A 15489-nucleotide genomic window follows, 5' to 3' on the forward strand; every position below is an offset into this window, starting at 1 on the left:
GGGATAAATTGATATTTGGGAACCCACGTCAATAAGTAAATCTACTTCTTTCCCTTGTATGCTACTATTGATAAAATATAAGCCATTTCTCTCAATGATAGGAACTTTGTCTAATCTACTATTATCCTCGATTTCGTTCCTGCAAGTCGAAGATGATTTTTAGTTTAAACTACTCTCTCTTTGTGGCTTGTAAAAGCATTTATCGCTCACGTGATTGTAGCGACCACAGAACGTACAGGCAGATGTATTTGCTTCGTTCGATTACCCATATTTCGAGTCTGATCTCGACGTTGAAACCTGTTGTTATTATTACCTCTGAATTGGCCTCGAGAGTTCGATCTAAAATTTCCTCTATGATTAGCTCTATTATTATTATTACCCCTGTAGGAAGAGGAGTTATTATTCCCCTTGTTGTAAACTCTGTTCCCTCTGTCATGTGCATTTTGATTAGCCATTTTCGCAAATTCCAAAACATTTGAGCAAAAATTAAAAAGAGAAGCTGTGTTCATTTGTTCGGTTGAATGTAAAGCTAAGTTCGACATTTGTGACGAAAGTTTATTTATCTCATCACTAGAGGTAGCACTTTGAGCGTGTTCCACTGTGGCTACGGCTGGTGGCGCCGCGCAGTGAGCACTGTCAGAACTCGGTACATGATGCATTCCTTGATACATTGCGTGAGAGTTATTGACGAGAGCGGGATTTGATTGCAGACTTTGGACTTGATGAGCCGATGGTGGGAGAAAGGATGGACTCTGGTTATATGGCACAAACTGCTGACTCGGGTTGTGATGATTAACTGGGAGGGGGGAGTAAACCTGTGCATGAGAACAGCTGTGAAGTGGCGTCTGGGTCAATGTCTGTTGCTGCAAGCTTGCTTGTGCTATTGCTTGGTCAATTTCAAACTTTTCCTCCATCATACGGGAATTAATCAATAATTGCTGGCGTTCGAAATTTTGTAGGTGGGCAATTAATTCCTCTGTTTTGGCAAAGTGCTTATTAGTTAAACAGCCAATGTATTTGGCTCGCAGTCCCGTGATTATATAAGATAGAGTTTGTTCTTCAGTGGCGTTCGGGAAGTATTGCTGGACCAATGCCTTCTTAGCAATAACATAGGTATGGATCGGTTCGCTAATCATTTGTTTCCTTGCGAGTATTATCTGTACGGGATCCGCTGATAGGTACGAGCCTTTAAATAAAGTACTTAGCTTGTTTTTGATATGGGTGCATGTCAGGTCTACAAAATTGGGTCGTTTCTGTATGTCATGAAAATAAGTTAATGCAGTGTCAGTCAAAAATAAAGGCAACATCTCTTTACGCTTAGCTTCCGACCATCCCCCGGCATGTGCTACATTTTGAAACTTGAGGAAAAATGAGTCAATGTATTTTGGGTCATTTCCGCTAAATGGTGCCGGGTATAATGCAGTTGGGATTGGGGTAACCATGTTAGTGGTGGGAATTTCTAGTTACGTTATCAGAGCTATTAGGATTGTTAGAGGGAGTAGGAACGTGAGTACTTGCTAAGGGCTGAGGTTGGTTTCTGTTGGGTGTTTCCAGTCCAAGGACAAATTGAGGGTAGTTTCTATTAGCAGACCTTAACCGTGTTAGTGGAGGGGAGGGAATTGGGGAGAAAGGTCGTGAATTTATTGGATTTGCCGTGATTGCAGTAGCTAACTCTATGATTTGGTCGAGGCAGGAATCTAGGTGTTCGTGCAATGCTATCTGTGACGTATTCATAAACGAAGGTTCATCGTGCTGACCAAAGAACAAATGAAAGTATGGGTATGCAGTTATTTATGTCATTAATATATCGCTTGTCAAATAAATATAAGCAAGTGTTCTCATTCCTGTGTGAATGATGCTTGAATACATGTTATGCAGAAGAACTAGATTTTGTTGGGGGGGGGGGGGGGGGCTCGGCATAAAAAGAGAAAAGAGGGGTTGTATTCCATAGGGTAATATACAAAATTGTCACTGGGTCTGACGCATCTTAAGCATACTGTGGGAGTATGAGTTGGAATTACTAAAAATTTACTTTAAAAAATGCTTCCAAAGTGGGAGGGAGGGGGGGGGGAGGCTAATGTAAAGCAATTCGTACAGAAGGGTACTCAATTGCAAAAAGGGCCTGAAGCACCACCACCATGTTGTAATCCCGTTTTACCTGGGATCTGAGGTCACAGGGAAGTTTCAATTATACATTTAGGTAGAGCTTAATTGTATCTGTTGGCTGAACCTGCTCCGATTAGGAGGGTAGAGATATGGAAAGTTGATGTAAAGGTTATTTACGCTTGTTCATACCTGGTAGGTGTGTGATGTTCTTGTCCTGATGCTTCTTGCAGACCGAATCGTGACATATGCCAAGGTTCTATCCTTCGACCCTTGGCTCACCAAACCGAGCAATCCCTTGCGCCTTGTAGCATGCTAGGCAGCCGTAACTCCGTGTTCCATCGTCGTAGTTCAGTAGTGTTAATGTGTTGTAAAGTAATCAGAGACTAATTATCCATGTGAGCATCGATGATAAAAGTAATCCAAAAGAGAGCGAGCTCCGGGAGTGAGCTTGCTTTTATAATCTTAGGCTTCGAAAGGTTGTTAAACCTTTCGAACGCGGTAGATCTTGTTTTGATCCACGCGTTTGCCTTTCAGTTCCTTGTTTAACGGAAGTTACAAGTTAGCGCATTCTTGGGATCACCCACTGGTCGGACAATTCCAGGAAATAAACAAGCGTGAATATTACCATGACGAGGTTTTCTCGGTTTAATAATCTCCATATCTCTACAATATATAACATTTTGTAGAGGGGTGTCTTATTAGTTATCAAAGCAAATGACTCATGTGGATATTTGCAATGTTTCTCATCATGGATAAATTTTGTCACGAGTGAAAAATCATCTAACCTTTCCTTGCCACGTTGTATTACTATGTATTGATAGTACAGGGTGTTAGAAATGTACCATTCAGTTAGCTTAGATTATTGTATATACTCTCACGTTGACCCAGATTTGTATATACAGGGTGTTTCAGCTGATTTCAATCTTCATTTAAAACAATTAATACAGCAGATACAAACTTCCACAAGGTACTGTTGGAAAGAGGGAGGTTGAAAGTTTTACTAATAGTTCGCGCCACTAGTTTGCAGCAATCGTTGTCAAGCGGCAAGAAAGCAGGAGGACCTGGATGTTGTGCATGAATTGTAGGATCTTGTGGAAGACTATTTTCTGGTGGAAAATTTATGGGTACGTGATGAGTAGGGACATTGAATTTTCGCGATGCGCGGAATCGTGAAATGTGAAAAAAAGATGCAATTTTGAACATTCTGCACGAATTTTATTCGCGAAGTAATGCGAAATGTATGCTTTTCCACGAAATGAACGCTTTTTCACAAAATATCGCCAAATTAAGTAGAAAACACGCAAAACACTGTCAATTTGTAACGAAATGTTTGCCTCAAGTTTCCTACCACTTGCAGCTGAAGAACGTTTTATCTTTGATCACATCAGGAAGATGCTGCAAAGTACTTGTGTATGTGTACAGTATATAAAAATGAAGTAGTTTATCAATTTATAGCTCTTTTGTATGTTGTTTCCTCTCATGATGAAAAAGTGTGTGCCAAATTATTATTTTTTCCACTGCTGGTATATGCCGCTGATCTAACATTTTATTTACCGCTCTCCTCAGTTTTTATTTACCATAAATTTGTCTCCCTAGTGATGAGGCTTATTTTCATCTCACAGGTGAAGTGAATAAACAAAACATTAGATTTTGGGCTTCAGAGATCCCACACACATTTCAAGAGTTGTCGCACTGTCCAGAGAAAATTCTTGTCTGGTGTGCAATATCGAGGATGATGTTATTTCGAACTGATATCTTGAAATGTTCAACTGTGGCATGTGGCCTCCCACATGTCCAGACATCAACCCATGCAATTTTTACTTGTGGATGCACCTGAAACAAGAAGCTTTTAAATTTGGCCCGAGGACTATCCATCAACTGCAGGATGAAGTCAGGAGGATAACTGCAACCATTTTGAAGGAAATGTTGAAACATGCTTTCAACATGTGTGTTTGGCTTTGTACGTGTTGCTGAACTGCATGCTGGCCATATTGAAAACATCCTAAAACCTTTCTCTTTCCAACGGTACCTTGTTTAAGTTTGTATCTGTTGTACTTTATTAAGTAAAGATTGAATTTAGGGCAAAAAACACCCTGTCAGGGTCAGAGACCTGCACAAGACCCGGAAAAAACCCGTCTGCGAGGAGGCACGCCTACAATCATATGCAACATGCATGTCAAGCCCAGGTGTTCAACATCGCGCAAGCGAGCTTCACGTCAGTTGTACCAGGTTTTTCTATTACTCTATGTACAGGGAGGTTATTTAAGTCTTTTACCGCGAGAGCGTCTGCGGCCCCATCATGCAACAGGTCCTGGCAAATTGCATTACAGGAAGTCCGTAACAGAAACCGCTTGTTTTGTAATGTTTCCACTTTTCACAATTACAGTTACAATTACAATTGAAATAAGCACGTACCTTGTCGCAAGGATGCTGGAAAAGGTGTCCTCCCAAATACAAATATTTCTGGCATCTTATTTCTGACATCTAATCTTAGATTAGACATCGCTACTTTATCCTCAGTTGTCGCGAGAGCGCCGGCAGCTTATCAGGGGAGTTGTCAGCCACAAGAGGGTGCTTCATACTGCACGAATGCGAGACCTGTCGGCAGTGATGGCAACCAAACGGACATGTCCCTACGCATAGGGAATTTTCACTATATTTCGCCCACGTAGTGACAGATTTTGCCAAATGAGGGAAAACGTAGGGACTTTTTTCAATTTTGGAAAATAACATTTTATTGTGCAAAGGTGCAAAGCTTACTCCCCAGTCAGTTGCACTTTCTTCACGCTTGGTTTGGAATGAATGGATTAGTTTATCTGGATACTTTAGCGAGGAGGAGAAAAAAACAAAAAAAAAAAACTAACAAATCTCCATCAGAATTTTGGAACATGTTATCGGTTACCAAGAACTTTCAAGGCAAGTTCTTTTTTGAAAACATTGCCAGTCTCGCGAAAATAGTGCTAACATTGACACATTCTAACGTGGAAACGGAAAGAATATTTTCAATGTTAAGTGATACAAAAATAAAAATAAAATGGGACCAGAATTGTGAAAGACTGCAGGAAATACAGCATCACCAACCAACATCCATCTCTTAACAGCAGCAGCATGTATCACTTCAAATAACATAATCAACAGTAAACGACTCAACGTTATTCGTTAAGGCAAGAATTTACAATATCGGACCCTTCTGTAATTTCTATGCTACGTCTTATACTCACGAAATAATTAGTCGTGATGATTTATCTCAAGTTAACATGTTGGTGTGAGGTGAAAAAATTGTTCATTAACGTGTAGAAGTTGTAAAAAAAGTTTTCAATTCTCGCAATATAGAAGTATGGTAGCCATATTTGTTGATATGAACAACTGACGTTCGGAATTAGTTACACGGTCTACAGCATTGCCACACTGTCGATTTCATACTTTGAGAGCATGGATCGTGTAAGAATGGCGGAAGAGAACAGTAAAAAAAGTTGTTAATGTTGTACAGATTGTTAGGTGGAATGTGCAGGAGGATGGCCGTGGGCTAATGAATAAACTTATGGATTTCGGTATTTTGCCCAAAGAAGGTGCTTACATGTGACAGTGACAATCACGATGTAGAACAACATGTGGAATGTGGACTGATTTGATTACAGGTAAGTTTGGCATCGATCGTAAAATTGCAGGATACAAAAATGGCATCTTCGATGATGAACGTTTGCCATTAAAGTGCTATGAAAATAAGATTTTTATCGGTTCGTAATCACAATTAGCGCAAAACAATTCATGGATAGCCCCACTGACCATTCTCGGTAAGGTTAGGTTAAGTTAGGCAAGGCAATATTATTCATTTCATTTCTCGTGAAATTCTAGCCTGATTTGATATATCACATCACCCCCTTTCCTTTGAAATGTTTGCGTTGAATTCAATATGGCGGTCGACAATATGCCGGACCTGCATTTGACACACACAGCTAGGGATCTCCCTGTGCCTATCTTATTTCTTTCATGCCCAGGATAACTCCCTTTACATTTTGTAGGGGGTGTTAAGGGACTTTCGACTCGTCATAGTTCATGTAATGAGGCTTTTATCAGTCACATAGTTACACATATTATTTTGTATCTTCTGATCCCATTGCAGTATGATTTTTTGATATGTTTTAGAGTACAGCATGGTGTGCCAAATATATTTTTTTCACAATTTTTGGTGATTACGTGTTTTGAGATATTCAAGGTCAAGGTTGCGTGACAAAATTATATTTTTATCCAAAGGTAGACTTGTTATATATCACTGGAAAGCTTGTTCAATTCCCTGTACAATAAGCTTTATTTGAGCTTCCTAGGCATAATAGGGGCGGAGTTACAGCACATTTAGTATAGCTAAGTGGGCTCTAAAAGGGCAATTTATGCAAACTTTAACCTTGAATAATTTAACAATTACAAGACTCAAAATTTCCATAGTTACTAAGTCCCATGCATAGTTTCAACTCCCCAGATTTCATGAAAATCAGAGTTGGTCAGGTTGTAGGCTGTGTTGATTTCATATGAAATAACTCAATGGTAGAGCGAATAACAGAAATGTAGTTTAGGCTATGTACAACACGGGTTGAATTTAAATTGTTAAAACAATATATCTTAGGAATTTAAACATGATAGGTTTTTAAGACACTGTAAATACATTTTCGAGCTTGACTTCTCGATCCACCAAACACCCCCTCCAAGCAGTGGGGCATGCCCCATAGGTTGAGAAACAATATACTAGACACTGAAGGGCTGTGTAAACTCTAGAAAAATAAAAAGGGTTCTGCTCTCTGCTGTATCATTTTTGGAAGAATAATTCAGAGTTTTTTTAAAAAAAATCGTATTTACAGGACAAACCAGTACAAAAATAAGGCTGCTATCACTTCCATTCCATCTCCTTCCTTCCAATGTGATTTTACCTCAGTGTCTATGAACTGTTTTTTTAAGCTTAGTTTCAGGTAAGAATCTGTCCAATACACTTTTTGGTTTGTCTGATTTCTCTTGTCCGTCATCTTCCCCAGTTTCTCCTAGGATCTCTTCCAAAGCCTCTGCTTCTTGAGCTATTGACTTGACAAAGTCCTACAAGTAACAAGGCAATACAATTATCAGCATGTTGAATTTACTTAATTACTCTTTGTCAAATGACTGGATTCCAGGAATTCCTACATGCTCGCATATGTGACGTGATCATACAGGTACAGTGAGTTTGTTTTGGCTCTGAGCCGAGATACCGCATGACATGGCACATATGCTGGTATTTTCGTCCCGCTTATTTATGCACATATCTTTAGTATATAGACAATTATATTTATATTGCATAATGAGTACTAACCTGTGTTATAGAAGTTGTTCATGCGCTATCTTGGACCAGAGCCAAAACAAACACACTGTATAACCCTATTAACAAAACTCACCCATGCATACAGGAAATAACGAATACGTGAAAAAAAAATATTAGGGATGGGTCTAAAATATGAAATTTTGACCAATACCTATTAAAGTACAGATATAAAATTTATCAATATTCTAGCGATCCAATATAAAATTCCAAAACGTCTTTGACGACCTGAATGGTTCATGGATCTCCTTATTAAAAGTGTGTTTCGAGGTGACTGCAGTGCAAAGGAAGTTGCATATTTAAATGTTTACTTTCTTAAGTAGGGCATGGCAATTATCCATCAAAATTATAACAAAATGGTACAATTTTTCACTAAAATAGAAGATATTTATAGCTATATCGGATCTGTAAAATAATCGGTAATTTTACCGATACACTGATATGCCTATATCGGCCAATACCGATAGAGTACCGATTAATCTGACCACTTGATACTTGAAGAGCAACATGGCATGTGCAATAAATTTTGTTTCAAATTGGGTAAGACGTTTACAGAAATGTTCAAAATGTTGCAAGAACATAAGAGGAAGCCTGCATGAGCCAGACACAATGTTATGAGTGGTTCAAAGCAGGCCGAACATCCATTAAGTTGATGCAAAGTCTGACGGCCATCAACGTCATGTGATGACGTGCATGTTGAGCAAGTGCATGCTATGGTTCGGGAAAATCGCCAGTTGACCGTCTGTGAAATTGAAGAAGAGGGAATAAGCAAAATGTCGTGTCACACGATGTTGGTGCAAAAACTCAACATGCATCAGGTTGCTGACAAGATGAACAAAAAGAAACAAGTGTTGACATCAGTAAAGATCTTTTCAACTGTTGTCCAAAATGCATTCCAACGGTGGAAGAAGAGCTGGGAGCATTGTATTAGCAGTGGATGACACTACTTTGAAGGTGATAAATGTGATTAAGCTGTGTACAAGGTAAATTGATTTTGAAAAAGTTCAGGTTTTTTTGGACAAACCTCGTATGGAGCTCCCCTCCCCCCAAATGTGTCTTCATGGCATGGTGAAATGAACACATGGTAACCCACCTTTACCTTAGGCAGATGAGTGGTTGGGCTGAGACAATTTTACACTAGAGTAGAGTACACTTTCCATCTTAAAGGGAAGCAGGGGTTCAAGGGTGGATACAGTGTTACTTTCACGTCAGACATTAACAATGCTTTTGCTCTCTCCTTGCAATTGAACCAAAGTCAGAAACACAACCTAACCAGCATTGCTAAAGTGCTGACACTTAACTTTGGCAATGAATACAAAACAAATCAACTCCATGATAACAAATCTTCCTTGCTTGATTTAAGGGCCAACACAGCCTAAACGTGACAAATGTTGCCTGACAGCTCAGAACTCAAGTCCTTTGGAGAAAAGTTTGAACACTCAAGGAAGAGATTGTCTATAACCATTATTCTTGATAAAGGATAATTGTACTAACCTTTCTCCTTTGTTCTACAACCACCTTCTTGATCTTGGCAGCTTTGGCTGAACCTCCTCTCTTGCCCTTCTTGTTCCTTGGTTCAAAATCAATCTTTGGTACCTTTACATACTGTAAACATAAACAAAATTACGATATATTCATCCAAATGTAATTCTTTTAATCATTAGCTATTTCTAGGTGATCAGGAAAAGGCACATGCCACAAACTGTGGTTTTCTGTTGTTTTCATTCAAGTCACACTGAATCATTAAATAACATATCAGTATAATTTTATCTTGAGCATGTGCAAAGATTCTAAACAGTGGTGATCCAACATGTATATCATGTTTGTAATAATGTTCGCGATGAAGAGAATGAACATATACACCTGCCGCAAAATTACTTCGGACCTTATAACAAAAGCACAAAAAATTACATCTTTATCACAGGCTGGAGGCTAAGTCCCGAATCATTGGCTTATTGATAAAAGCAAGAGACTTTGTAGGATTAATTGTTCTATCATTAAAGATATTTTCAGTCAAGTAGCCAATTGATATCTGCGCTCAGGCAGCCGCCATCTTGAAAATAATCTGCCATATTTGATATTTTTGGATTTGATATATCTCGGGAACGGTGTCTCCTATCAACGTCCGGTTTTCTCAGAAATGTTCCAAATAGTGTAAACTTTCATAATATTCAATAAATCTAATTTTGAAAAATAAGAAATAGAAGTTTTTCAGAAAAACTACAAAACATTTTATGAGAATAACTGTGAGTTGAAAGTCTTAACAATGATTCTTTTTTCAAAAATTACGTTGACTTGTTTGTAAATTGTATTTCTCTTAAAATGTTATTTAAGGTAAATTAATAAATCTAGAAAAAAAATAGGGGTTCAGTTTGTCTAAAAACTTCTAACAAACACTAAGTAATCTTACGAAATAGAAAATGCTATTGTTTAGTTCGAGAATTATTAATTAAGACTTTCTAAAAAACTTCTAGGCCACAGGGCAGGGGGAGGGGTGTTATTACCTGCCAACACCCCCTTGGGCACACCACTACCTTATATTCATCGCTATTATGCTCAAATGGTGTCTCTACATTAGAGATATTTTCTCCCAGTTACCCATCAATTTCATCATCAATATTGATATTTCTGCCATAGCCCTACAACACCAAAAGGAGCTGTCTAGAACATTGGGGTGTGCAAGGAGTGGAGTTGGTAGGGGTCATATCCCCCATTTGGCCCAGTATTAGTAAAAAAATGATGTCAAAATTAGGAAAAATGGCAAAATGAGGGAGGGCTGACTACTAAGAAAAAGTGTATATACCAACAGTTTTGAAAATCTGGGGCACACTACTAGTTTAGATGTACGGAAAATACAATTAATATTTTTTTGAGCAAAGTAGACACCAGAAGCCTGTCAGGACTGCACAGCCCGAAGTGATGATTTGCTCATAAAACTTTCTGATCAAATTTGGGCAAAATTATTTTATAACCATATTTATGAGAGCTAAGAATAAGTTATAAAAAATCTGGGGTACTTACAGTTATTCTAATATCAAATTTTCATAAATCTAAGACCACTGCACTTTTATGAGGTCAATATGGCTGCATTACTAAGGTCTAAGAAATTGCTTACTGCTCCCTTGCATATACAACCTTATCTCAGAAAAGTTCCAGGACTGATTTTTTTATTCTTTACCTGTGATATTCAAAAACAAAAAAATGGGTGTTATTCAGTCACCTGATGTGTGTTCTGGATAGAAATAAGCTTGGAAGTGTTTCCATGTAAACACACTAGGTGGCAGGGCTGTGCTTAGCAGCCCACTGTTTGGCTTGTTGGCGCATTTAGTTGGAAGTTACACAAGTGTTGTGATGGACGTGCAGAGCAGAGCAGTGTGTTAAGCTGGGAAACCCCTAGTGAAACATGGAATATGATACAGCAAGCATTTGGTGACAAGGCATTATCGAGAAGCCGTATCTTGAAATGGCACGAAAGGTTTCGGATGGGCAGAGATTCAGTGCAAGATGATCCAAAGACAATGTTGATCCCATTTATTCATGCTAAAGGTTTGGTGCACCATGAATATCTGCCTGAAGGACAAACGATAAACAAAAACCTTTATATTGACTTTCTGAAACATTTGCATCAAGCAATTCTGCGACGCCATCCTGATTTGTGGGCATCTGGGCGGTGGTTCTTATTGCACGACAATGCAAGGCCACATACTGCTTTATCAGTCCAGGAATATCTGGCCAAGCATCGTATCTGCTCTACCACATCCCCCATATTTACCTGACCAGTTACCGTGTCATTATTATTTGTCTCCCAGTGTGCAAACACTGCTGAAAGGGAAGTGTCATGAAGATATTGGTAGCAATCCGAACGGTTTTGTGACAGATGTGCTGAGAAGCATCCTAGATGAAGCTTTCCCTGCTTGCTTCCATGACCTCCAGAAACGGTGGCAGCTGTGTATAGATAGCAGAGGGGACTATTTTGACAAAACCTAGGACTATCAGTTCCTGAGTTGAATAAATTATTTTTTACGAGCCCAGTCCTGGAACTTTTCTGACAAAGGTTACTTCCAGCAGTGCCTGCCGTTTGTTGTGAGTAGTAAACACTACACATAACAGGGATGCACAAGTTCCACCAAGACAGAAACCAAATGTGTCATGTAGCAAGCGTTTGTAGGATGTCGGACTTTAAAGTCCCGTCAGTCAATCAAGGGTTAAAGTGCTTTATCCAAATAGTTGAGATTTATATTCTTTAAAAAATATTTAAAAATAAGAATTACATATTTTGAAACATAGCACACCACAAACTTACATTTTCCTGTGAAAACACGAAGATTATTGCATAATGTAATACTTACCGCAAGTTTCTTTTTAGCTTCAATCATATCCTTTAGCGTTGGAACATCTACTTCTGCAATTTTATCAGGTTCCAGGGTTATCAATTCAGGTTGAATCTAGAAGGAAAAACAGAACAGACATAAGTACTGTTTTAGTGAATGTCAATATCACATTTTTGTCAATCCTAATGCATTTCAGAGACTTAAAAGTTATTGTGCATAATTATAAATATGATAGGTTATGCAATATGAAATTTTTACTGATATAACTAGGCCAACATTTTTAAAGAAATCAATTGATTTATACACACAACCATGGCCATTGATGGGTTTTGCCTAAAATAAAGAAGAGTGTAGGAAGAAATTTATTTTGTGAAGTTCTAAAGACACATTCAGATGGACAATTGGGTTGTGTATTCTTTCAAATGAGCACATTCAGACAGAATACAAATACAATGTACAAGCATGTACCGTATTTACTCATGTATAATGTGCACTTTTTTTTCCAAAATTTTTGCCTCCAAAAACTGTTTATTATGCACAGAATACGAGGGTCACTATATATATTTTAACAATGAAAAAACAGGAATTTGGCATTGAAAACTGCTTTATTGTTTTTCAAAGTATTCTCCTTTATGGTCAATACACTTTTGCATTCGTTCGAACCATTTGTCAAAGCAGTTTTTCCAATCTTCTTGAGACACCTCCATAATATGGTTTTTGAACGCATCAACGGCGTCTTCCGCCGACGAAAATCGTTGTCCACGCAATTTATTCTTGACATTCGGGAACAAGAAGAAGTCATTGGGTGCCAAATCAGGACTGTACGGCGGATGACCCATCAATTCGATTTTTTGACTGTTCATAAAGTCGGTTGTTAGACGAGATGTGTGACAGCTGGCATTGTCTTGATGAAGAATGATCCGACGGCGTTTGTTTTCCGTATTTGACCGAAGACCTCTGGCAAACAAATTGTTGTGTACCATTCAGAGTTGACCGTTCTACGTTCCTCTAAAGGCACAGTTGCCACATGACCAGTTTTCCCGAAAAAACAGGCGACCATTTGTTTGGATGTGCTTCGAGCGTTAACAACTTTTGTTGGATTGGGTTCATCTTGAAACACCCATACAGTCGACTGCTGTTTACGTTCCGGCTCATATGCATATATCCATGATTCGTTACCTGTTACAATCTTATATACGTCTTTTGAAGCACCACGATTGTATTTATTGAGCATTTGTTTGCACCAAATGATACGAGCATCTTTTTGAGTTTTTGTCAAATTGTGTGGGATCCAACGAGAACATACCTTTCTCACAGCTAAATGTTCATGTAATATTTTATATATGCTGGTGGAACTAATGCCTATGGTTGCCTCAATCTCACAGTATGTGACGTGACGATCTTGCAGTATTAGGTTTTGCACAGCATCAATGTTTTTTTGAACAACAACTGATTTTGGATGACCTTTGCGAATCTCGTCGGTGAGCGAATGGCGACCACGATTAAATTCGTTATACCAGCGTTTCACAGTGGCAAAGGATGGGGCTTCATCGCCAAATGTGGAAGTAAGTTGATCGATGCACTCTTGTCTTGATAATCCACGTTGATAATCGTAAAAAATCATCGCACGGAAATGTTCACGAGTTAATTCCATTTTATTGTTGTCGCGCAATCTCCAAGGCAACATAAACAACACAAATGAAGCTATTGACAAAACATTTGAAGTAGGTTATGGTCAATAATGCCAGACGATTCCGTGCAAACGTCAAATCGCGCCGTCATAGCAACAGCTTTATGACCAACACCTAAGAAAGCCATGAATTTAACATTTTTTTTAAAAATAGAAAGTGCTCCCCTGTGCTTGGCACCATGCCATGAAGGCATATGGGGGGGGGGGGTAACTCCCCACACTTTCTTGATCCGGTCGTGAGTGGGGTGATGTGATCAGCATCATGCCCCTGACCACCTTTACCCCCCCCCCCCCAGGGTTTCCCCCAGGTACCCATGTCATTCGACACTGGGTGGGCACCGGGGCCGCTTCCGTTAGAAAAGTTCCTGGATTTGAACGGGCCGGGGATCGAATTGTATTGCGCATTATTAGAGGCACATATTTTTGGTAAATAAAATAAAATTTCAGTGTTATAGAGTTGGAAAATCAGATCCAAAGTGGTATATAAAATGACAGATTGGTTTTAAAATTGCAACTACATATAATCCTAACTTTGATTTCAAAATTGCACTTATTACACAAAATAAACATATCCCCCACACCCCCTATACGCCTTCATGGCATGGTGCTAAGCACAGGGGAGCACTTTACCTTTACCTTTTACCTTCTAATAGCATATTTATGTAGTTATCAGAGTATTATGTTTAATTCTGTATCAAGGGGTCCAGTTTCTCTTCTCAAATATTACAGCAGAATTCATCAATTTTCTGTGAATTGCATAACTCTCAGTATAATTCAAACTTCAGAAAGTGTCGTGTCGGTAAATAAACTGTAAATTTCATGTTTAAGAGTTTATTTCGCATTTTGCAGTTAATTTTGCATTATTTCGTGACAAAACAGGATAGGAAAATGCACGTCACACCTTGCAGAAACATCAAAAATTAACATTGCAATGTGTTATTTCACATTTTATGATTTCGTCAAAAATGAAATATGCATGCCTCTACGCATAATATACGAGATGATATTCCCCATAAAAAACCAGGGTGCGCATAATTCATGCACACACATTACACAAGTGTAAATATGGTATTTGTTTTTAATGGGATACACAAATTATGTGGATATGCAGATAATTCATATGCGGTAATTCACTATCGATGGGCCGATATGAATTATTGGCCAATACTGATAAAGTACCTATATAAAATTAAAATTTACCGATACCAATAATCTACAGATCCGATATAAAATTCCAAATGGACATTTACTTTTTTGAAAAGTACGACATTATAATAGAATGGCAGAATTTTGTGCTACTTTAAAAGATATTTATAGATATATATCGGATTGGTAAAATAATTGGTAGGGACATTTTATTTTCGTGATGCGCAAAAATGTGAAATGTGAAGAAACATTGCAATTTCTAACATTCTGCAAATAACTACATCACCAATGATGAGAAATGAACGCCTTCTTGCGAAATATCATCAAATTAAGTAGGCAATCGAGGCCGTGTGTTTACACTGCAGATTTGTGATGAAACAACTATGCTAGCAGTTGTAAAAAAAATATCTTCAATCACATCGGAAAAAGATGCAAATTGTAATTTCTTATGCACATAGTTTCCGCTCGAAAACTTCGCTAATTGCCGTGCTTGACAAGCTCCATTTCTTTTTTTCTCTTAATCCCTCCCGCGAAGCCAGAACGTAATCAAATGTACGCTCTCAGTTCCACGCAACTGAACAGACTTAAACAACCGGCAACATGGCACTGGTGTGGCGAATGACAAGTCCACCCAAATCCATCGGAAGTCAATGCAAACAACTTTCTTGGGAATCATAATTATTGTGACTTTCAGGTGAATGTGTGAAAGGGGTGAAAACAAATATAAACCACAGTTCTAAGTCTCGCTGTGCACGAAGTAAAATTATTCGATTAAAAAAAGGATGATTACAGTTGTAATCTGAATACACCATTCCTCCGTCGTAAATAGCCCATGGAGTACCAAGACCAGACACTTTTTGTTGTCTGATGCATAG

At 38.4% G+C, this 15489-nt stretch overlaps 1 protein-coding gene across 1 annotated transcript in view; it reads right to left on the reverse strand.

Annotated features, from left to right (window-relative positions):
* Positions 1–6868: 6868 nt before the first annotated feature.
* LOC145977754 (WD repeat-containing protein 46) overlaps positions 6869–15489 on the reverse strand; it is a 40448-nt gene continuing 31827 nt past the window's right edge. The window contains exons 11-13 of the mRNA XM_083110018.1: positions 11797–11892; positions 8942–9052; positions 6869–7188 (exon numbers count right to left, since the gene is read on the reverse strand). Coding sequence (XP_082966144.1) covers positions 7030–7188; positions 8942–9052; positions 11797–11892 — 366 coding nt within the window. The 3' untranslated portion in view covers positions 6869–7029. The remainder of the gene's footprint in view (positions 7189–8941; positions 9053–11796; positions 11893–15489) is intronic.

The sequence above is a fragment of the Lepisma saccharinum genome, chromosome 23 (genome assembly GCF_977018435.1).
Source record: "Lepisma saccharinum chromosome 23, izLepSacc3.1, whole genome shotgun sequence".
Taxonomy (NCBI): Eukaryota; Metazoa; Arthropoda; class Insecta; order Zygentoma; family Lepismatidae; genus Lepisma; species Lepisma saccharinum.